General features: G+C 60.0%; 1 protein-coding gene and 1 long non-coding RNA gene across 2 annotated transcripts in view; one reads left to right on the forward strand and one right to left on the reverse strand.

The window, feature by feature from the left end:
- ONECUT3 (one cut homeobox 3) overlaps positions 1-158 on the reverse strand; it is a 17,712-nt gene extending 17,554 nt beyond the window's left edge. Inside the window, exon 1 of the mRNA XM_025861056.1 lies at positions 9-158. Within this exon, the coding sequence (XP_025716841.1) occupies positions 9-158 (150 nt within the window). The remainder of the gene's footprint in view (positions 1-8) is intronic.
- Positions 159-1,094: 936 nt separating this feature from the next.
- LOC141371564 (uncharacterized) lies at positions 1,095-3,562 on the forward strand. The gene is made up of 3 exons (XR_012376633.1): positions 1,095-1,241; positions 2,106-2,245; positions 3,033-3,562. It is a non-coding gene; the product is annotated as an uncharacterized lncRNA (long non-coding RNA).
- Positions 3,563-23,106: the final 19,544 nt, after the last annotated feature.

Below are 23,106 nucleotides of genomic sequence, written 5' to 3' on the forward strand. Positions count from 1 at the left end.
AGGCTCGCCATGCCGGCCACCAGGCCCGGGCGCCCGGGCGCCACCAGGCCGCGGTGCTGCGCCGCCGCCGAGCGCGCGTGGCCCGGGCTCAGCAGCTCGCCCGCCTGCGCGTGGGCCACGCCGTGCAGGCCCCCCAGGCTCTCCAGGCTCAGCTCCATTGCTCGGCCGCTCGCCCGCCGCGCGCGCTCCTCGGCGCCGGCCCGGCGCGCTCAAGGCCGCCGCATGGCCCCCGCCCGCTCCCCGGTGGCTGCGCGCGAGGCTGCCCGGCTGCGCGGCGCACCGCCCGGCCCGGCTGCGAGCGCGGCCACCAGGATGTGGCGGGGGAGCGGCCGCCGGCGCCCGGGCCCGGGTCTGACGTCAGCACCCCCGCCCACCTGCTCCCCTGGCCGCCGCCTCCCGCCGCCTCGCTCTCCGCCCGCTCCGGCCCCCTCGAGCGCCAGGCCGGCCGGAGTGGGCCAGACTCGGGCTTCTGGGGTCCCCTGCCTCGGTGCCCGCCCGCCCGCGCCGCCGCCCCACCCCCCCGCCCCGGGGCCCAGCCCTGAGCGGGCTCAACGGGCCCTCATCTCTGCCTCTCTTTTTCTGTGTCTCTCCCCAGAGGGTCACGAAGGTTCCTTTCCCGCCTGACGCCCCCCAGCCCATCTCCAGGGAGTGCGTAGCAGTGTGGCTGGGTGGGGGCCTGCCATCTAGCTGCTCCCCTCCTCCACTGGCGCGCACACGGACCCCAGGAGGCAGATCCCTCTGTAAGCTCAGCTTCCCCTAACCGAGCACTCTACACGGAGTCACAGCCCCCTTCCCACCTCTCTGGGGGGTGTGGTGCTGAAAAACCAGGTCCTCCTCGGGCTGGGTCACGGCCTGTTTGCCCCAAATGTCTGGATCTGCTTCCAGGTGTGGGTTCCTGGGCCTCAGTTTCCCTAGCTGTACAGTGGAGCACCTGTCCTCAGGGGTGCCAAAGGTACCTCCCACTTCCGCCTTCTTCTAGTTTCCTCTATCCCCAGCGTGGGGTGACCCTTAAAGAACCCCCATCCTCTTGCAGAGACGGCGGGCGGAGGACACGTGCTCTCTGCTCCCTAAGAAGCCCCTGCTTCAAATGCCAGCGTTTCTCTTTTGCGTGGGGAAGCGAAGGTGCTCCTTTTCCTCACCACCTGGAGACAGCTGAGGCCCAGGGACCCCTGGGAACTGGGAGAAACAGGGAGCCTCCCACACTCAAGAGAGACATCCCCTTCTATGATCCCTCCAGTGGGGTAAGATGCACGCATGTGACCAGGCCAGACCCCAAAGGGTGCCCTGTCTTGAGGCCAGAGTCGGGGAGGGAATCCCCAAATCAACCCCACCTCTTCCTCCTTCCCCAGATCATCAGCCCCACAGGGTAACCTTTGGGGGGAAAACTAGCGAGGCCTCTGCCGAAGCGCCCTCCCACCAGTCACCCCCATCTCAGCAGGAGGACCTGGGGTGTAAGCTGCCAGGGGAGAGAAGACCCTAGCAGGGAGCCATCCCCCCTGCTCCAGGCAAACGGCTGGCCACCCCTCCCCCCACCTTCAGCACCACCCTCCTCCCCTGTGGATGTGGACCAGCTACTGAGATTGGCCCCTGAGCAGAGCCCTTTGTGTCTGTTTTCCCTTCCACGATGGGGAGGACAGTGCTTTCCCGCCTGCCCTAGCTCTGAGCCAGAGGCACCACTGTGCTGACCACCATAGTGGGAGAGGGAGGGCTGCAGGCTCCAGGCACAAGGGAGCTGGGGGGCCTGGATGATCAGGAACCCCAGCTTGGAGGGGTCAGACAGTGGAACGGCCTGATCCAAGTCCTGGGGCCGGATGGGGTTAAAGGGGACCCCGGTCAGTGCTTTGTGCTTAGGACTCAGCATTTAGTAGCCACCTACTGTTTACCTACCAGGCACACACTCTCTCCTCACCCAGCCCTGAGGGGGAGTCAAGCCACCATTTTCCAAGTGCCTTGGGCCCAAGGTGGAGAGTGCCATGGCTTGGCTTGCCCTGGGTTCCTAGGAGCTGTGTGAGTGCTAACCCTCCCCCAGGTCCAGGTCCATGGGCTTTTCCATTCCGGGGTTTCTATGTAATTCCAGGTTATGTATTATCACACCCATCTTCCAGGTGGGAAGACAGAGAGGGGAGAGGGGCAGGTCCAGACAACTGAACATCCCCCTCCCCCGTGCAGATTGAGCCTAGGAGGTGGGTTTGACAGTGCTGAGCCCCAGCCGGAGCCCCCCAGTCCTACCCTCCAACAATCACAGGTAATTAAAAATAATCGTGGGATCTAAAAATCAATCAGCCTCCATAAAATGATCACATCCCAGGCCCAAGAAGTGCAGATCCGGCGGGCGGAGGAGTCAGGGTGGGAAAACAAAGGTGGAAGGAAGTACCCCCAAATGTCCACCCAGGGGTACGCCATGGGGGTCCCGATCAGGCAGCCTTTTGCTTCCTTCTTTATATATTTTCTCTGGCTCGATTATCACTTCATTTTTATAACAAGCATGTGTGGCTTTTCTAACGAAGAAAGGCGTCCATTTTAAAAGAAAAGACTCCAGCCAGTGGCTTGGAGACTGAGCCCCCTCCTCTCTGCGGCCTCCGGACACCCCAAGCACCTGGACTCGGCAGGGGCAGGGCCGTCGGCCCCGGGCAAGCAGCCCCCCGCCTCCTTCACGCTGGCCTGGACTTGGACTCCCTCGGGGAGCAGGGTTCTCGCTCCCCACAGAAGCTGCGCTCCTGCCGGGAGATGGAACAGAAATTTGCCGGCATCCAGGGAGGAGGCCCCCTGGATGGAGGGAGGGAGGCCCCCTGGAACCCCTGAACCGGCTTCCCCCACCAGCGGCCTTTTAGTAATTAGTAAAATAGAATTGAGCCGGCTACGGGGCAGGCGGGTGGCTCGGGCCCTGATCGATCTTGGGTCATTAGGCAAATTGCGGGCGGGGGAGCGGTGGGCTGGATGGGGGCAGGGAGACCCCCATCCTCGCTCCTACCGGGACCTTGGCCACGTCGCGGAAGCTCTCCGGCTTCAGTATCCGCCCCCCCCCCCCGCAGAAAAATTGGAGATCGACCCCGAGACCCCGCGTCTGCGCACGCTGGGCTGCCCCCGGCCGACGCCCACCCTCTCTGTGCCCAGCTCGGACCTCCTCCCCACTCGGGGAGCCCAGCGGTCCCCGCGGCTTCAACTACGCCTCCCTCCCAAGCTCGAAACTCTCCTGTAATCAAGTGTCGTCCATCTCCTCTCCCCTGGTTCTGGCTCCGCATCGCAGAAAAAAAATGGAGGGATCCCCAAGGTTTTCCCTTTCCTGGCCTCCCCTAGGTCCCTCCACGGTCCGCGGCTGATTTTGTGATTCGGTGTGTGTCCTCACGGAAATGGAAGTCACCGGCCGCTGCGCACCCCTGTTCGTATTAGAGCAAGGTTTTAATAAATATAAATAGTGGCGATGAATAGCCCCCCTCCAGCCCCACCGAGCCTGACACCCGCGCCGGCCCCCAGTTCCAGTCCCCCAAACCTGCGGGCGCCCCAAATCCTGGCCGGCGCGCGCCTGGGAGGCCCGCATCCTCCCGCCAGACTTCGGCGCCTTCGTTCGGGCGGGGTCAGGGGACTTTATTTATTTTGCGGGGAGGGTGCCAGGCTTTTCAGGCCTGCGGGGGATCCTGGCGGGGCTGCGCGCGCGGTGCGCGGAGGTTCCACTTTCGGACCCTGGGAGCGGGGACATTCCGAGGGCCGGACCTGGGGCGCCACGACGTTGGGGCTTCGCCCCTGGCGGGCCGGACGTCCCGAGCTTCTCGCCCGCAGTCGGCGGCGCCCGGGGGCGCCGGCCCGCGGGGTGGATGCTCCCGCGGGCGTGTCAGCGACAGCTGCGCTCGGATCGATCCCCGCGCCCGCCCGGGCTCCGTTGCCCCCGCCGCAGCGCGCGGCTCCATCGAATCCTCATCGCTCCCGGGCCGCGCCGCCCGCCGCGCTCTCGGCAAACACGGCTCTTGTTTGCGCGGGGGCACCGGGGCTGGGCATTCGCGGGGCGCGGGTGTGTGTGTGTGTCGCTGGGGCCCGGGGTCCTTGTCCCCTCCCCTGGCGGCGCGGCCTCCGGCGGCCGGGAGTTACAGAGACACAGTGAGAGGAGAGAACCCCCCCCCCCACCACCACCACTGTACTCTGGGGTGGGCGGTCGAGGCCGGGCCCGGGAGGAGCCGCGGGGCGCCCGGACCGCCGTCTCCGCCTCAGTTTCCCCATCTGGAGAGTGACCCGCAGGGGCTGAGGGATCCCAGGGCGCCCGAGGTCTGCTCGCTCCTCTCCCTCCTCCTCCACCGGCTTTCGCTTCCTCCGCGCGCCGCCAGCGCGGCGCAGGTCCGGAGCCGGGCCGGAGGCTGAGCCTGGAACGACCCGGTTGTAAAAAGGGTGAGGCCCAGTTGGAGGCTTAGCCAGAGGGGACCGAGGACACGAATGCACCCCCTACGCCAGGCCCGACCCCTCTTCTCTCGGCCTTGTCGAGATCACCCCTCCTCCTTCATGAGCTAGTGAGGAGACTACGAGTCTGCCCAGCAGTGAGCAGTCGGGGAAACTGAGGCCAGGCCCGCAGGACGCGGGGTGCGGTCTTCTGGAGGATGGGGGACGGGGACGCGGCGGGCTGCGCAGCTGGAGGACGCCCCGCTGCCCAGCTCCGCCGACCGCTTGGGGCCCGGGCGCTGCCGGCGGAGGACTTCCCCGGCGCAACGAAACCCGCGTCAGGCGCGCGGCTCCAGAGGGGCCCAAGAGCCAGCCCCGCCGCCAAGCTCCGGCCTTCGGCGGCTGAGCGAGACCCCCGCCCCGTCGCAGCCCCGAGCGCCCCCTGGTCCTTCCCCGAAGGGAGGTTCCTTCAACAATTAAAAATGTAAATATATATGTTTAATCCACACTGCTCCCTGCCTTGCAGAAAGGGGCGTGCGGATCCCAGAGCCGGGGGTCGCGCGGGGCGCGGTGGGTGGGTTTGTGGAGGCTCGGGGCTGGCCCCCCCCCAACCCCGGGCCGGGCTGCATCCGGGCGGCCCTCGGGACGCTTTCAGGAGGCGCCTTGGCCCGGAGCCCCAGCATGCTGGCTTTGACACCCCGGAGTATGCGGCCACAGACACCCCCCTTCCGCAGGGGACGCCCCTCGGAGGCTGGGAGGACAGGCCTGGGAGAGCCCACCTTCCAGACGCGGAGACGGAGGACCCAGCCGGGAGTGAGGACGACGCCCCTCCTGCTCGGGGAGGGTGGGGGGGGCGCTGCGCCCCAGGTAAGCCGGGCGGCATCCGGCTGCGGAGCCTCGCCCTGACCTGGCGCCCCATTAACGTGCCATTTATCTGAACACATGGCACGCTTTCCGCTTGGCCAGGAAGTAGGGGGAGGCAGAGCCTCAGCACCACCATCCCCGAAGGGCTGGCCGCCTCCCTGGGTGTGTGCGGGGGGTGGGGGGGCCCTCTCGGAGGGACACTGGGAAGTTGAGACTGGGGCCCAGGGTGCTCGCCGACCGGGCAGAACCTACAGGTCCAAGCTGGGGGCAGGGAGCTGGGCCACTCACTGGATTTGAACAAGTCTCTCAGTTCAGCCCCCACCCCTGAGCTGAGGTCTCTCCCCACCCTCCCGGTGTAGCTCCTGGGCTTGGGGAGGGGGACAGACTACAGAGTCGTCCTTCTTTCTGAGTAAGGACTGAGGGGGGGGAGGGCAGCAGCCTTCCCAGCAGAGGACCTGGATGCTGCGTTTTGTGGGATGTGTAGGAGTTCCATCAGGTAGGTGAGTCAAGGTATGAAGACCCCTTAGGATTTGGGGCAGAAGGGGCTGGGGCTGGGGCTGGGGCTGGGAGGTTGGCCTTACCAGTCCCCAGGTTCCTCACAGGCCTTCATTAAGGAAATATTTGTTGAATGAGTCAATGAGATAAAGCGGGGAGCAGAGTGGGGGATGGTGTCAGAGCCAAGCCTTAAATGTCAGCTGGGGAGGTCCAAGCAGGAGAGGGCCAGGCAGCCTTGAGAACAACTCCTTCCAGACTCAGCCTGCACAAATGCAGATCATGATAGATGCGATGCGGGCGGGGAGAGAGTGAACCCAACCCCGTATCAGTGGGTGGGTGTGTGTGTGTGGGGGGGCAGAGCTATTTACTCCTGAGCCTGGTAGGTTCGTCCTGCTGAGGGGAGGAGACTGTTCTCCCTTCAACCCAGGGCTACCTCACTCCTTCCTGCCCAGGAGGTGACGGGGCGGGGGGGGGGGTGTCGCAGATTTCCCCAGGGGAGTAATGCACCCAGCAGAGCCCCAGGTCAACTGCCTGCCCCCTCCCCATTGTGCCTTCTGCAAGCTGGGGGAGGTGGGACTCTGAGGCAGCCACTCTAATTATACCCACTTTCCAGAGGAGGAAACAGGTGCAGGGAGTTTCTAGGATCTGCCCGAGGCCCCCAGCCAGGAACCAGTCCCAGGTCTGCAGGACTGGGTGGCCTGGCTCTGAGCCCTAACGGGCTGTCCCAGCTGACCTTGTGCAGCATGGGTTTCAGCTACACAGAACATTCCTCTGACCCAGTCCTTTGGACAATCCCAGGGAACCCATGCCCCCCCCCACATCTGTGGGAGGCAATGGGAAGAGACCAGAAGAGAGAGCCCGCCCACACTTGCAGGGGTCCCCTCTCCCAGTGCCGGGCTGCTCACAGCCTGGATGAAGGTGGGGGGCAGTTCTGCGGCGCTCCTGGAGCCTCCCATGCCGCCCACCAGCCAGTGAAACATGAAAGGGACCCAGAGAGGGAAGGGTCAACCGGGCTTCTCCTGGAAAAGTCATGGCCACCCCCACCCTGAATGCTGGGGCCTCACCCTTGGGGGAGCCCCAGGGGGCAAAGAAGCAGAGCCGTGGGGTCTGGAGGGACTGAGGGCAACCTCAGTTTCTCCCACTGGTAAGGAAGGGGAGTCTCGATGCTCCACTTGTCCACCTCCCTGGCCCCTCCCCTCCCCCCACTGTCTCTTCCTCTCTGGCCTCCTCCCTCCCCCTCCCTCCCTCCCCTCCGCTGCTAACAGCTGTAACTGTGGGTTAGCCCACCTCCCTAACGAGCACCCAGGCCCCTCGGAGCAGTCCCCACGGCTTCCATCTGTAATTGCCTCCGTAATAAATCCTGCACTTCGGCTGGTAGGAACTGGGGGCTTCCCTCTCTCTCTCCCCCTCACTTTTGGAAAACACAAACACAATACAACATTTCTCTTATTATTGAACTCCCTGTGCATCAGAGGCAAGAAGACAGGCCCCTCTCAGCAGCCTCTCCTGGGACTTGGCAGAGAGCAGAACTTCCTCCAGCCCCTACCTCCCCTCACCCCTGCCTGGAGGGGAGAGACAGTGTGGGGGGGTTAAGGCACCAGAGTGAGAAACTGGGGACATCCTTCTGGCGTAGGCCTATCAGGAGGGTCCCCTGATGGGAGGGGTCATGGCACCTGCAGGGATGGGGCAGGGGGGGGGGCGGGGAGCGGCTGGGAAGGGCTGAGGGTCATCTGGTCGACCCCTTGCTTGTTTTCCAGGTGAGAAAACCTCCCAGAGCAGGTGCCTGTCAGCTGCCTGGGAAAAGCAAAGACTGTCAGATCCCAGATGCAGAAAGAAAGGTGGGGTGCAGGTGGATGTGCGTTGGCAGAGCCCCCCGCTAAGTGGCGCTGTAGGTGTTTCAACCCCCGAAGGGTGGCTTCCTCCACTTGCCCATTTCCTGCGTGGGGAGACTGAGTCCCACCTTGGCTGTTTTGTGGGGCCCCTGACCCCAGCCTCTGGGGTGCCATCCTCCTGTGGGTGCCTTGTTGCCCAGGGATGAAGGGGAACATTGCCGAGTGCCTTTTTGGTGCCACAGGCTTCGCCCCCGCATGACCAAGGGCAAGTTGTGGGTTCCCAGTGCAGCGCCCCCTTACACACATCACGGACCCTTTCAGGGGCTCAGTTTGCTTAGCTGCGAGATGGACATAAACCACACACACGGTGCAAACTTGAGTGCAAGTGGGAGATGCTCAGAAAATGCTTGTGACAGGTGCAGCCACCGAGCTGTGTCCTTGCCCCAGACGGAGTGAGTGAAACCAGGTGAGCCGTGAGGGCAGAAGGACCCAAAGGACCAGGGCCAGAGCCTGGGATTTCAGCTGGGCCTGGGAGGAGGGAGGGGAAGAGGGTGCGGTGGGGGGGGGGCAGGGGGGGGGGCTCCTCTCTGTCCCTCCAGGCTGTGCAGCTTCAAGCCACTGCTCGTGGGGACCCTCTGAGCGGGCCAGTACGTGCCCCCACCGCACGGGAGGTGCCGACAGGCAGCACCAGGGCCCACGGCGGCCTTGGGTTAAGCAGCCTTGGCTTCATGGGTTTGCTCTGGAGTCCCTGGTTTGCTTCTGTGCACACCCCTCCCCCCGATCTTCTGACTGCTCTCAGTGGGGCAGAAGTGAGGGGGCTGTGAGAGAGAGTGAGTTGGGGCAAGCCAGGCAGAGTCAAGCGTCCCGGGTGTTGCTGCCTCCCTGGGCATCATCAGAGAATCTGTCCACCTCGGTCTAGCGCCCCCCTCACCAGCCTGGCCGGTGGGCAAAGCCAGGGTGGTCACTCGCATTTTACGCGTTAGCTCTCTGGCTTCCTTGACAATTACAGAAAGTGGGGTGTGGACTTGGGCCCCCGCTGACGGACTCTGAGTAATGCACCCAGTGTGTTGTGCCTCAGTTTCTCCATCCAGAAATGGGGCTCAAGTTGAACTCTTGTGAACTGACACAAGTTAGGGGCATGGACCAGGCCCTGGTGCGTGGTATGTGCTCACCCCCATCAGCCATCGTTCTAATGCAAACTCGGGGCTGGGTTTGGAAGGGTGGGCTGGGCCAGGAAGAGGCAGCTCAGATGGGGGGGTCGGGGAGTCTGAGGGCAGCACCTCAGGAGGGCCCCACGCTGATCCCACCCTGTCCTGTAAGATCTCCTCTGCTCCCAATACCGCGGGCTCCCCTCCTGGTGGCCTGTTGTTTCTCTCCCCAGCCTGGGAGTCCCTGGAGAAGGCACAAGGAGGGTTCGGGGTGCCCTGGTGTCCCCTACACGGCAGGGGCCTGTGCCCGGGAAGTCTGCTCTATTGTACCTGGAGGGTTGGGTCAGGGCCCGTCCAGTTCAGGATGACAGCTAAACGTGCAGTGTAAGAAAGCACACACCACAGCCCCCACCTCCCCTGGGGGGCTCAGGAGGGCTGCTGGGCTGAGCTGGGCCCTGGTTCAGTGGCTGGAGGGGTCCCGGGCCAGCCCGGGGTGTGGATTTCACACGGCTCGGGCAACTGAGTTTCCCTGAAGCAGCATTGCTGTCCTGGCCACAGATCGATGTGTGGGTGGACTCACGTTTGTGGATGATTATTTATGCCGAGGGCAGCGCGCCACATCCCAGCTCTGGGTTCGGGATCAGGGGAGGAGGGGGTCGCTGCCGTGCGGTCTTCTGCTGGTTGATGCAACCTGCTCAGAGGTCACTTTGTCTCTCTGTGTGTGTGTGTGTGTGTGTGTGTGTGTCTTAAAGATTTTATTTATTTATTTGACAGAGAGAGAGCGCACAAATACGCAGAGTGGCAGCAGAGGGAGAGGGAGAAGCAGGCTCTCCACTGAGCAGGGAGCCGGACGTGGGGCTCGATCCCAGGACCCCGGGATCATGACCTGAGCCGAAGGCAGCCGCTTGAAGGACTGAGCCCCCCAGGCGCCCCTCTGTGTGCGTTTTAATTGAAGGCGTAGGATGCCCTTAGCCCAAGCTCTCAAAAGCTGATTGGAATAGAGCCCAGCTTCTGCCCTGATTCTCTAATCTTTTTCTTTGCTGGGTTCTTGGGCTGGTTCCCACAGCTGCTCTGGGCAGTGTCGCCCTGTCCGCACCAGGGAGAGTTTTGCAAGAGTTAAGTGAGAGAACAGGGCTCAAATGCCGTCCTTCTCCGTCTGCTTGGGGTCCAGAAGGTTGAGGCAGAGGGGTTGCAGAGAGGCAGGGCAGCCCGAGAAACAAATGAGAAGTGAAGTGGAGAGAAGCTGTAGCTGGAAGGCAAGTTAGTCCACTAAACCCACATCAGGTGGTGCTAAACCCTTGCCACAGCGGGGCCACAGTGTTGGCTCTGAGCTCCCCCGCAGGGAATGCAAAAAGAGAAACACTTGCAAGTACGTACATATCTACGGCCATTCATACTTTTGTGGCCATCAGAAGGCACGGCCACGGCCCTGGGTGGTGAGTAGGATGCTAACCTGGTCCCCGTGATCTCCACCGAATCGTGTATCCTGTATAATCCCCTCCTACAGCCAGTGAAATATGGCAAAGGCGGTAGATATCTCTCCCATGATGGTGTTGTGTGATATAAGACCTTTCCCTCTGGCTGGCCTTGAAGAGGCAAGCTGCCATGTTATTCGGGGTCTGGAGGGAACCACATGTTGGGAGTCGGCTGACGCGTTCCCGTGACTGAGAGCACCCCGCTCCCAGACAACAGCCGGAAAGAAAACGGGGGACTTCAATCCTACAACCACAGGACTTGAATTCTGACAACGACGATGTGAGCTTGGAAAAGGACCTGGAAATCTAGGAAGCATTTCAGCTGGGCTGGCACCTTGACTGTTGCCTGTGGACAGAGCAGGGGACCCAGTTAAGCTACGCCCAGACCACCGACGCCCAGAAACCGAGATGTAATAGAAGTGTGTCGCTTGAGGCTGGGAGACTTGCGTGTTTATTACTCAGCAGTAGCTAATGAATACATGGGGACATGCTCTTGCTTGCTGCATTTTGATCTGCCACCGGCTCAGTGAAGGTCTCCTGCTCCTTAATCGATCGCACAGATATTCATTGGCACTTATATCCACCGAGCGCGTACTGTGTGCTGGGCTCTGCACCAAGCTTTTGACCTGGGTCTTCTTGGCTCATCCTTTCTCCAGTTGCAGGAAGCTGGGATGCTTACCATGCTCATTTTCCAGATGGAGAGACTGAGGTCTGGAGGTTTGAGTGAGCCCTCCCAGAGCACACAGAGTGTAAGTGGGGGCTGGGGGTCTTCTGGCCCCAGTGCCCCCGCTGCCCAGCCCTGGAGGTTTGGCTCATGGCTGCATCTCAGCAAGCTATTGGCTTGCTTCCCCTGGTGCAGTGGCTCTCAGATTGAGAGCCCCACCTGCTGAATTAGTGGCCCTACATGTGGGGTATCTCCAGACGTGGGGGACTGGCTGTCTGGCCTTCAGTGAGCCTTCCGGGGGGATCCTGCTGCGTACTTCCATTTGAGAACCACCGAGAGAGCAGATTCTACTGTTTCATGCCTCAGGACATTTGCACAGGCTGCTCCCTCCAGAGGAAGGCTGAGCTCCTCACTGTCCCTCTTGGCAGAGACAACTCTTTCTGGTCCTCCAGGTCCCATTTGCTGTCACCACCTCAGGGAAGCCCTCTGGCTCCCATCCTCAGTCAGCCCCTCACTGTTCTATGATCTCACACTTCTGTGTCTCTCCTACAAGGGTCTTGTTACGGTTTGTGGTGATATGTATTTTTTTTTCCTGGAGTGTTTTGCTTAGCACCCTTCTCTCACACCAGACTGTGAACTCCAAGGGGGCAGGGGTTCAGGTCTGCCCAAGCAGTGGCTGCAGCCCCAACACCCAGCACCCGGCCTGGTATGTAGTAGGTGCATAGTCACTGGGTGATGTACAATGAGTGGATGGATGGGTGGATGGATGGACGGACGGATGGATGGTGGGTGTGTGGGTGGGTGAGTGGGTGGATGGACGAACGGATGGACGGACAGATGGGTGGATGGATGGATGCACGGATGGGTGGGTGGTGGATGGGTGGGTGGGTTGATGGATGGACCTCCCTACCTTCCTGCTTCTCAATTGCCGTGAGAGAAACGAAGGCAAATTTCAAACAACTTGAAATGTATCTCAGCCTGCAGCCGCCAGAAACACCAGCTCCCCTGGCAGGGCGCATCGACCCACCGTGGGGCGGCGAGTGTCTGGCTTTGTGGAGGCGGAGGCGGGGGGCTCGAGGAGGGAGGGGGCTGCGCCAACCTGCTCAGCAGCCATCCCCCCCCCAACACGCACTCTCTGCAGACACTGGGGCAGCCAAGTGAGGGTCTGCCGATGGGGGCTGAGGCGGGGGTGGGGTGTGCGGCTTCTGCAGCAACCAGGATGGAAAAGCCCTCTCAACACACAAAAGCAGGAAAGGCACATTAAGCCCATTATCAATATTTTGCCTGGAAAAAATACAAAAAGCATTTTCTTCTCTGAAAAATTAATATCCTGGAAGGGGGAGAGGCTGGGTTTGATGTCTGGTGAATGGCGGGAGGGTGAGGCTTTGGTCTCCCCACAGTGGGTGCCTGGGTCCGTCTGTGCAGCCCTCCCCCCAGCCTCCCCCCACCCACTCCTCATGGCTGAGCCCCCCCCGCAGGCCTCCAGCTGCAAGCCTGACCCTCCGTCCACCCCCACCCTCCCCTGGAGTGGGGAGCCCTCCCAGCTCTTCCCAAGTGGGGAAATTCTTCCATCTCCCTGCCCCTGCTTCTGCTGTTCCCCTGTCCCTCTGCTTGCCCCAGGAATCTCTTACCCTACCTGCAGAGCCCAGCTCCAATGCCCTCTGCTCTGTACACCTTCCCCTCCCCTCCCTTCCCCTCCCCTCCCAGATAGAGCCCTTGCTGCCCTTCCCCACTCCCCACCCCAGCACCTTCGCTCCCCTCTAGGGACCCCCCAGCCTGCGGGCTTCCTGAGAGCCGGGCCGGAGTTGGGCCTCTGGGACCGTGGCATCGCCCCACCTAGTGGATCCGTATTTGTACGATTGTGGGTGACAGTGCTCCCACCCCCCACCACCAGAGGCCTTCTCCCCTCCCCGCCTCCCCCTGCCCAGGAGGCCCTTGGGCCTGGAGAGAAGATGCTGAAATCTGGCCACATTCTTCTCCAGTCTGAGTCTCCCCTTGGGCAACAAGGGGTTGGGATCCGATTCGAAATTTTAGAAACATTCATGTACTCATTCATTCAGCCAACACTCACCCCGAGCCCCTTCTGTGTGCAGACTTTGCAGAGCTCTAGATGCCGAGGAAAATCCCGGCCCGTGGCAGGAACTCGTAGTTTACAAACAGCATTGACTTCTGCTGCCCCCATTCCCCCCAACCTCCTGAGGACAAGGCATCGTTTTGACTTTAGTGCGGACACTGAGGCCCAGGGAGGTCCCCGGAGGCCCCTACAGACCCTCCAGGAAGCAGTGGGGTCTGTCTAGGGGACATCTTGTGGGGGTCCTGTTGTGGATGCCCTGACTAATGGGGACCCCTCCAGAGCTCCAGAGACGGGCAGGGAGCTGTTCTTGGTGCTGAAGCCAGACTTGGAGGCTTCGGTCCTGGGGAGGGGTTTCCCTCCCAGCCTGGCCACTGGAGATCCCCCTCTTGCCATGGGGCTCAGACCCCATGGCCACCCTCCTCGGGCAGGCTGGACGGCCCGGTCCAGTCACTGGGCCTGTCTGCTGTCCGGGTCATCACCACCGCCTCCCGAGGGGCTCACTCCAGCCCTGCCCGCAGTCTCGTCCCTCCCCGGCCCTAAGGCTTCTGTGCCCTCGCTCGATCCTGCCCGGCCCCTCGCACACGGGCTCAGCTCTGGTCCCACAGGGCTGGGGGTCCCTGAGCCTATCTCTGCCCCACTCTCTGCTGGGTGAACGGACAGAGCAGGATCTCGGCACCTGGACACTACCGTGCGACCCCCTATGGACCCCAGTCCCTCTGTGTACCCCAGCCCCCCACCTCAAAGCATGAGATGATCAGGGCTGTAGGAATTGGAGCCTGGGCTCCAGTGATCTGGGAGGACTTCCTGGGGGAAATGGTCCCACTGGAACCCGGACCGGCAGCAAGTGATTCTCCTCCCACCTCCCCACCTCCCCCCCCCCCCCCCCCGCCCTTGAGCTGAGCTCAGGAGGCGGGGGAGGGGGCAGCGTCTCATCCGACTGGGGAGGTGAGAACAGAGCTCATTAGAGCAGGGGATCAGGCACGCAGCTTCGGCGGGGGTGGGGGAGGCACTGACAAGAGAGAATATTTTATCCAGACGGCTGAGATCTCTCTTCCAAGGCCAGCGGCCCCTCAGATATTGAGTATCCCTGTCGATGCCGGCAGCTGTAAGTGGAGGAAAAAAATCGCTTAATGGGCTGCTTGAGCCTTGCTCAGGTGGGTGGCTGCCGGTGGCTGAGAAAAGACAACGGCGCTGGACCCTTAAAGGGGCCTCTTCTCCCCCCCCCCCCGGGCTCGGGGGGCTCGGGGAGGGGGCTCCAGACGGCTGCTCCTGGGGCCTGCGCTCCTGCTGCCCGCCGCGGTGCAGTCTCCGCTTAGTTTCGTCCTTACCGCACCTACTGCGCGCGCAGGGAGCAGGACAGCTCACAGTCTGGGGGTAGTAGATCTTACGGCACCACCACCCAGAGTCACAGGGGCTGGGCGTGGGCTGGGGGCTGGACAGGTGGCCCCGGGGGCTCCCCTCAGAAGGCAACCTTTGCCCTGAAAGCCGCAGGTGGAGCAGGTGTCTGTGAAGACAAGTGGGAACAGCATTCAGGCAGTAGGAGCAGCATATGCAAAGGTCCTGCGGTTGGAGGAGCTTGGGGTTATGAGACGCTGCATCACTGAGAGGGAGGGGCTGCCAGGACAGGGGTTGAATTACTGCTACTTTCTCAGTGAAAACAAGCACTGTTTTCAGATAAGCTGATGATAATCTCTAATATCATAGACGGGGAACTGAGTTGTAGATATGAGCTGCCCCCACCTCCTTCCCGCTCAAAGCTTTGAGCTAGGAGGACAAAAGACCAGGGGGCAGGGGCGTCAGGGAATGAGAGAGCCTCCGACGGGGTCATTTGAAGCGGAGACGGGGCGGGAGGACCCGGGTTCCCCTGTTACTGCCGATGTCAGGAAAGCCCAGTCACAAAATAGAATCTTCACAGTTTTGTTACATCTTGTTTTTGTTTTGTTTTGGTTTTTTTAAGATTTTATTTATTTATTTGACAGAGAGAGACACAGCGAGAGAGGGAACACAAGCAGGGGGAGCGGGAGAGGGAGAAGCAGGCTTCCCGCGGAGCAGGGAGCCCGATGCGGGGCTCGATCCCAGGACCCCGGGACCATGACCCGAGCCGAAGGCAGACGCTCAGCGACTGAGCCGCCCCGGCGCCCCATGTTACATCTTGTTTTTGAGCAAGTGATAGGTGCATGGGGGACAGAATGTAAACCACCACAACAATTATACAGGGAAAAATAAGCCTCCCCCTGGGCCTCACCCTCCCAGGCCACCCCGTTCCCGGCTGCGCGGCGGCCTCTGCCCTGCGGTCCCCTCATGCCCGCGAGAAGTGGGGGAGCATGGACCACTGTACCCATTCTCAGATGTCAGCATTCTCCACATACTTTTTGGCACTTGTTTCTTTTCTTTTTCTTTTCTCTTTTTTAATAGACTCTCCCTCTGAGAATAGCTTTAGGGGAGCAGCATGTGGGGGACGCTCTCATACACCTCTCCCCACTCTCCTCCATCTCTAACCATGGGGTGCACTTGTTATAATTAATGAACCAATATTAATACATCATTATTAATGGCTATGGTGTGAATTGTGTCCCCCGCAGAACCTGCCAATGTGGCCTTACTTAGAAGTAGGGGCTTTGTATCTGAACAGGTTAAAATGAGGCCATTTGGGTGGGTCTTAATGTGACAGGGCTGGTGTCCTTATAAGAAGGGGACGTTGGACACAGACACACACCTGGGGAGAAGCCACGTGACCATGGGGCGGAGATGGCGTGATGCGTCCACAGACCGAGGACCACCAAAGGTGGCCAGCAAACCCCGGGACCTGGGAGAGCCTGGGACAGATTCTCCCCCACGGCCTCCGAAGAAGCTGAGCCCTGACCTGGACTTCGGGCTTCTGAGCTGGGAGAGAATAGATTTCTCTTGCTTAAGCCACTCCTTTGTTTCGGCAGCCAAAGGATGCTCGCACGTTAACTAGAGCCCAACCATTAAAGTTCTCGCTCTGCCGTGTACTTTCTATGGGTCTTCATTGCATAAAATTGTGCGCCCACCATTAAAGTGGAAAGTTTCACTGCCCTCAAAATCCTCTGTGCTCCACCCATTCCTCTCCTCACCAAATCCCCGGCCACCGCAGATCCCTCTGCGGTTTCCAGAACGTCCTAGACCCGGAACCACACGGTGTGCGGCCTTCTCAGCCCGGCTGCTCTCACCCAGAGACGTGCCGCTGAGGTGCCTCCATGTCTCTGCCTGGCTCGATGGCTCATTTCTTTTCAGGGCTGGATAATATTCCCTCGTCCGGGTGGAGCCTGGTCTATGTGTCCATCTGTGTCCCGAAGGGACCTGGGTTGTCCGGGTTTGGGCAACTATGAAGCTGCTCTAAACATCCGTGTGCAGGTTTTTGTGTGGACGCGAGTTGCCAACTCCTTTGGGGCAGGTAGGCTTTTCACCAGGTAGACCTTAGGAATATTTAACGCTTCGCCTCTGTGCCGCACCCCACCTGTGACTTACCTACCCAGCATCCTGTTGTTGGCTCTTTAGGTTGTTTCCAGATTGTTGCTGGACCAGGGGATGCTGCAGACAACATACTCTTTTGTAAATCCTAGCACCCTTCTGTGCGTGTACGTGTGGGGTAAATTTCTAGAGGAACACACGGGCCCAGGGAAGTCAGTTACCTTTAATTGAGCAGCTACTGTGTGTTGGGCATAGTTATAAGGGGCTCGGGACCCAACAGGGAAGGCAGTAGATAAAAAGTTCTTGTCCTCACCAACCTTGCATCTTGAATTTGCCCTTTTAATTTTGTTAGATGTTGGCACAGTTGCCTCCCAGAAAGATCCACTTATATTGGCCTAGTCACCAAAGTGTATCATTGTAATTGTGAGTGTGTGTGTGTGTGTATGAGAGAGAGAGAGAGAGAGAGAGAGAGAGAGAGAGAGAAAGACATGGGGCTGTGAGGCATCCCAGTGTCCCCTTTCCTCCTGGACTCATGGAGATGGAGGTAGGGGGCACCTGGCCCAGGTCCCTGGAGGGGCAGGAGAAGCCAATCAGCAAACATGTCAATCACTCGATCAGTCGAATTGGGTTAATAGAGCAGCCAGATGGGGAGATGACTTTGGAAATCCATGTGCCCAGGAGGGTCCGACGGGGACAGTGTTCCAGGGCAGCTGACCCCCATCAGGGCAGGCCCGGGGATGGGCTAGGAGGCACACCCTGGGGGGGGGGCTGCCGTCCAGGTCTCAGCTTCTCCGTCTATCAAGGGGGCCTCCACACCGGTAATGGTGCCAGGGTGCTGGGCGCATGCAGCCTGGGCCGGTAGCCTCACGGCACAGGGACGCGTGTCCAGTTGTCCTGCCCTGGGCCCCGACGCAGCCCCCTGCCCTCAGAGAGTGCCAACGTTTACCACACGAATGCATAAGTAGAATCATGGAGTGTTCTCCCAGGTGAGGCACCTGGGGACCCGCGAAGGTGGCGCCCGGGGGAAGGTGAGCAGGTAAGCAGAGGGCAGGGACAGACCAGAATCCCTGAAGTGGGGACAGCAGGAGAGCAGACAGACCCAGGCAGGGACAGAGCTGCTGCAGGAGGTGGGGAGCTGAGGCACACCCACACACACCCCTGCGCACTCGCACAAACACGCACAACACCTATGTGTTCCCCCCCACATGCAAACACACACGTTCTCACATACGTGCACACGCATGCACACAAATACCTACACAGGCATGTGTTCCCCCCCACATGCACACACACCCATACAAATATACACTGCATGCACCCACACACCCTCACGTGTTCATGCACACATACATGCCTGTTAACACAAAAAATAAATATGGATGCGTCCACACATGCACCCACTCACACCCTACATGTATGCGTTGCACATTTACATGCACACACACACTCAAAATACACACATTTGCATACAGCTTCTGCTTCCCTTCCCCCTCACTCCCTCACACAACGCACGCACACTCACTCATGCCCATTTACACACGCACACAGAGGCCTCCGCTCACACTCATGCACGCACGTGTACACAACCCCACACTCGTAATCTGCTTGCACAATCCTACCCTAAAATGCACACGGAGTCACACCCCCACTCGGACACACTCACACACACATAATCGTTCAGAGCTGCCGTTGAGCCATTCACACGTTCCAGACCCAAGCAGCCATTTTCAAAATAGCTCATCCCTTGATAAAATCCAGCTTTTTCATCTTGCACACGAATCGGCTAACCTCCGCCTCCCTCCCCCTCCCCACTCAATAACCAGGTTAAAATAAAAATTGAATTCCTGCATCTGCTTTCAAAAATAACCCCCACACAGCCCACCGGTCAATGAAGCCTTCCTCAGCTGTTAAGAATTAGAAATGCAAAGGCCTCGGAAGGGGGCTGGACACTCCTCAGGTGCAACATTATGTGAAAAATAAAATGGCACAAATGCAAAGTGTTGGTGGAGGTAACATGAAGACTGCAGCTCTGTACAGTGTGTCTGCGAGTGGCACCAAGACCAGGGACCCCCCCCCCCGCCCCGAGCAAAATGACCACAGCTGATTTTAGGTGGGCAAGGTTGTGGCCAACGGATTTGTTCTCTTCCAAAGTGGTAATAGCAATGCATTCAGAGTTTCCTTCTCTGTAAAACCACGCTAATATGGGTGGTGTGTGTGTGGGGGGGGGAAGGTTAATTGAGATCATTTAAACAAATCCCTCAACACTGAACTTGGCACAGCGTGCATACCAAAACCGTTGTGCATGCTAAATTATAAAAAAAAAAACCCAACAACCTACCTATTCACAGCAAGTAATTCAGTCTTGTTTTCCACCCCTGAAGAAAGAAGAAATGGTTTTTTGCCCCCACACAGGAAACCCTAGCATTTTATAAACAGCATCTTTATCTTTACAATAAACTTTCCTTTGACCAAATTCACGTGTTCATTTTAATAAACCCAGCTACTTGCTGGGGGCTTTGGGATTTTGTTTCTTGACTAAGCTGGAAGGTTTAGGGCACCCCGCTCCCCAGTAACCAGTGTCTTTTCTGAAGTCTGCAGCCTTGAGCCAGGGCCTCGGCCTCCCCGACTTCTCTGAGAGGAGCGCAACATCACATTTTACTTTAAACCGCTGTCCCTCCTTACAGGGCTGCGGGCCGGTGAGTGTGGGGGACCTGAGCACTGGATCAATGGACACACGAGCTGGCTTTCTTGGGGGGTGGGGGCGGGCCGGGGGGGGGGGAATCCGAAGCCCCCGGGCCGCACTTCTCGGGTGCAGGTCCACCTCCAGCCCTTGGGTCCCGGTGACTCGGGGCGAGCCCCTGGGCCAGTCTGGCTTTTCCCAGCTCGGGCAGGGGGCCGGGCGGCCCGGGGAGATGGCCGGGCAGCGCGGAAGCCACGGCCCCGGGCGGGCTGGGGGGCGCGGGGAGAGCGGGGCAGGGGTCCCCGCCGCCGCCTCGCCCCCCGCTCCGGCTACGCCGCCGCCCCCACCGCGGGAAGCCGTGCGGCCCCGAGATAAGAAACGGGTCAATAAACTTTTTTTCCGAGGCGGCCCGGGCAGCTCCATCCTCCCCGGCCCCCTTCCCTCCCGCAGCCCCCTCCGCGCGCCGGGAAAGGTCAGACGGGAGGCGGCATCGACCCGCGCCCGCAGCCAGGCCCCCGGCCACACCGCGGCCGCGCTGACCAACTGACCACGCGCCGCCCGGGAGCCCGGCGCGCCGCCGGCCAATGGGAGCACGCCGAGCCGCGGTTGCCGGGCAACGCGGCGGGAGGAGGGGCGGGGCCGGCGCGGCGAGGGAGCCCGGGCGGCCGCGATCAATCGGGCGCCCGCGCGCATGCGCGGCCCGCGGCCGGGAGGGATGCTGCAGCCGGCGCCCAGTGGCCATCGATCGCCGCGGCCCGAGGCGCTTAATAAGCTCGGAGAAGGGCTTAAGGGAGGGGCCCGGGTGCCCCCGCCACCCGCCACCTCCTCCCCTCCCGCTCCTGTCAGTAATAATAACAACAACAGCAAGGGCACACTCACCCAGCGCCTCCTTCTGCCGGACCACAGCATGGAGCATCTCCCAATATCCCATCCAAGGGGTCACTTGGCGCCCGGCTTCATCCCGTATGTGTACGCTGGGGCACTGAGCTGGGCACGGCATCCCCGCCCCCCCTCCCCGCCCACCAGCTGAGCGGCTCACTGTTCACACCTGTAACGTGGGGTCGAGATAGTGCCTGCCCTGGGGGGAATCCGTGGGGACTCAGTGGGCATCAGGTGGGGAGGCCGAGGCCCGGAGAGGGGAAGTCACTGGCTCAGAGACAGCAGCTGCCCCAGAACAGGCTGTCCCCACTCCTCCTCCTGCTTGCTTTTCTCTGCCTCGGATTCGTTTTCTGCACAGTACTCACTGAGCTGGGCACGGGGCTAAGTGCTTTGCACGTGTTGAACGCATTGGTCCTTGCACATCCTATGCGTTGGATAAGTTACCCCCGTTTAACAGATGAGGAAACAGGAAAAACAAGGCCAGTGTGTTGGTACAGGTGAGGCCCTTCTGGTCCCCTTCCTTTCCCTTCCCCTCCTCCACTCCCCCCTCGGCTCAGCCTTTCACCTCCTCCTGCCACCTCCCTTTCTCCTCCTCATTCCTCTGAGGTCTTTGGTTTTAAAGCCCAGAGGTTTTCTGGGCGCTGGCATAAAAAAGGAGGTCTTTGAACCCCAGGCCAGACTCTGCTCAGTCTCACGAGTGAGGGCTGAGGCTGGGGAGGAGGTACCGGGTCGGCCGAGGTGCCCTAGGACCTTGCTGCCCCGAGCCCCCATGTCCCCTCCCAGGCCAGGGGTCCTCCAACCCGGCCTGTAGGCCTGCTGTGTGGCTTTGAGCTGCTGACCTGTCCCTTCCGAGTCACCATTTGCCATCCATCCTTAAAGGCAGGGTCAGTAATGGTGTTGAATGAAGAGTCCTGGGAGGCATGAATGTGGTGGGAAACATGAGGAGGCCGGCACCCAGCACCCAGTGCACCACAGGACTTCCCCTGCACCTTCCTGGCCTTCTCTTCCCTTTTCCAAGGTTCATGGTGTTTTCTTGGGGCGGCTGCAATGAAGTATCACAAACTCAATGGCTTAACCAGCAGAGATTTATTCTCTCTTGTTCTGAAGGCCTGAAGTCTGAGATCAAGGTGTCTCAGGGCTGTGCTCCCTCCAGAGGCTCCAGGGGAGGGTCCCTCCAGCCTCTCCAGCCTCTTCCAGCTTCTCGGGGTCCTTGGCAGCTCTTAGCAGCCCTTGGCTTGTAGATGCATCCCTCGGATCCCTTTCTCTATCATCCCCTGGCTGTTTTCCGTCTGTGTCTGTGTGTGTCTCTCCTCTTTTTATAATGACATCGGTCACTGGACTTTGGGGTCACCCTCGCGCAGGATGACCTCATCTTAACTTGATTACACGTGCAGACTGTATTTCCAAATAAATCCATGTTCTGAGGTTCTGGGTGGATGCGAGTTTGGGGGGCATGCTGTTCAGTTCACTACTGCTGGGCATAGAGGGAGGGGGCCTTGAGAGTGGTCTTCCCCAGGGTCCCAGGAATTGTTAGGCACAACTGACTCTGGGCTAGGACCCTGGGAGAATGCCGACAGAGGCCGGGGGCTCTAACAAAATGCGTTCGTGTGACCCCCAGCTGTCACGTGGTCTGTGCCTTTCCCTTTATCATGTGGGCATATTTCCACATCTTTAGAATTTCTCCTCCCCCATGGTCTTTAATAGGCACCCAGCATCCCACCCATGGAAGAGGCATGGCTGTTTGTCAAGCCCCCTCATTTGGGCAGCAAGGCCAGTCCCAGGGCACTTCCTTCTGGGAAATGGCAAAATGGCGTCCGGTGAGTGTAACAGGTTGACCTCACGTGGGGTTGAGAGCATGGTGATTAGAGACCCCCCAAACCTGCGCATCTCAAACTGGATACAAAGCATTTGAAGTGCCCTGTCCCGTGGGAAGACAGCATCCCCCAAACACAGGCAGGCTCCCAGTGAGGAGGATGGGTGGCTTCACCCTTGTCTAGTGTTCTTTCCAGGTGAGGTGAAAACATATCACATAAAATTCGCCGTTTTTAAAGTGTACGATTCAGCGGTGCTTAGGACATTCACAAGGTTCTGCCTCTGTCACCCATTACCCATTCCCAAATGAAACACTGTACGCTTTATGAGCCACCCCCAGCCCTGGGCCCCGGAAACCACTGCCCCACTTTCTGTCAGGATGAGCCTGTTCCGGACGTGTCATACACGTGGAATCACACACCGGGTGGCCTTCTGTGTCTTGTTCCCTCCGTGAGCGCTCATGTTTTCATGGTTCATTCACATTGTAGCACGTAGCAGAAACGCATCCCTTTTGGGGGCGCCTGGCTGGCTCAGTCGGTGAAGCGAGAGACTCTTGATCTCAGGGTTGTGGGCTTGAGCCCTACATTGAATGTAGAGATCACGTGAAAATAAAATCTTTAAAAAAAGAATTTATTTTTTAATTGGGGTAAAATACACATAACATTAAATTCACCTTTTAACCATTTTAAGTGCACAGCTCCGTGGCATGAGGCACACTCACACGGCCCTGCAGCCACCCCCACCCTCCGTCTCCAGAACGTCCCATCTCCCCACACGGAGACTCTGTCCCCACGAAGCACGGACTCCCCACCCCCTGCCCCAGCCCCGGCTCCCACCGTCTCCTCTCTGTCTGTGTGGACGGGACTCCTCTGGGGACCTCCTGGGAGTGGGGTCCTCCTGCGGGATGTGTCCTTCTGGGTCTGGCTCCTCTCACTGAGCCCGGTGTCCCCTGGGGTCCCTGCACGTCATGGCAGGTGTCAGGGTCCCTTCCTTTCTAAGGCTGGATCGTGTTCCTGCGTGGGGACGGACCGCGCTGTGTGTGTCCTTCATCCATGGATGGACATTTGGGGTGTTTTCACCATTTAGCCATTGTGAATCATGCTGCTGTGAACTTGGGTGTGCCTCAGCGACTTTTGACCCTATCAGTTTCCATGTGGCAGATCCTGGGGCAGTGAACAGGTCCCATGTGGGGTCAAGCACCCCCGTCCCACCCCACATGGGACTGAGCCTGGCAATCCCAACGGAAAGGAAGATGCCAAGAGGGGTCCTGGGCAGAGTCCCAGGTGTGGGGCAGGACCCCCCCTGAGTCTGAATCCCAGCCACGTGGCCTTGGGCAAATTAGTTCCCTTGATTTGGGCTTCAGTTTCCTCATCTGTAAAATGGAAG

Source organism: Callorhinus ursinus, unplaced genomic scaffold, assembly GCF_003265705.2.
Source record: "Callorhinus ursinus isolate GAN/ISIS: 27379988/994484 unplaced genomic scaffold, GSC_fseal_2.0 scaffold77, whole genome shotgun sequence".
Lineage (NCBI taxonomy): Eukaryota > Metazoa > Chordata > Mammalia > Carnivora > Otariidae > Callorhinus > Callorhinus ursinus.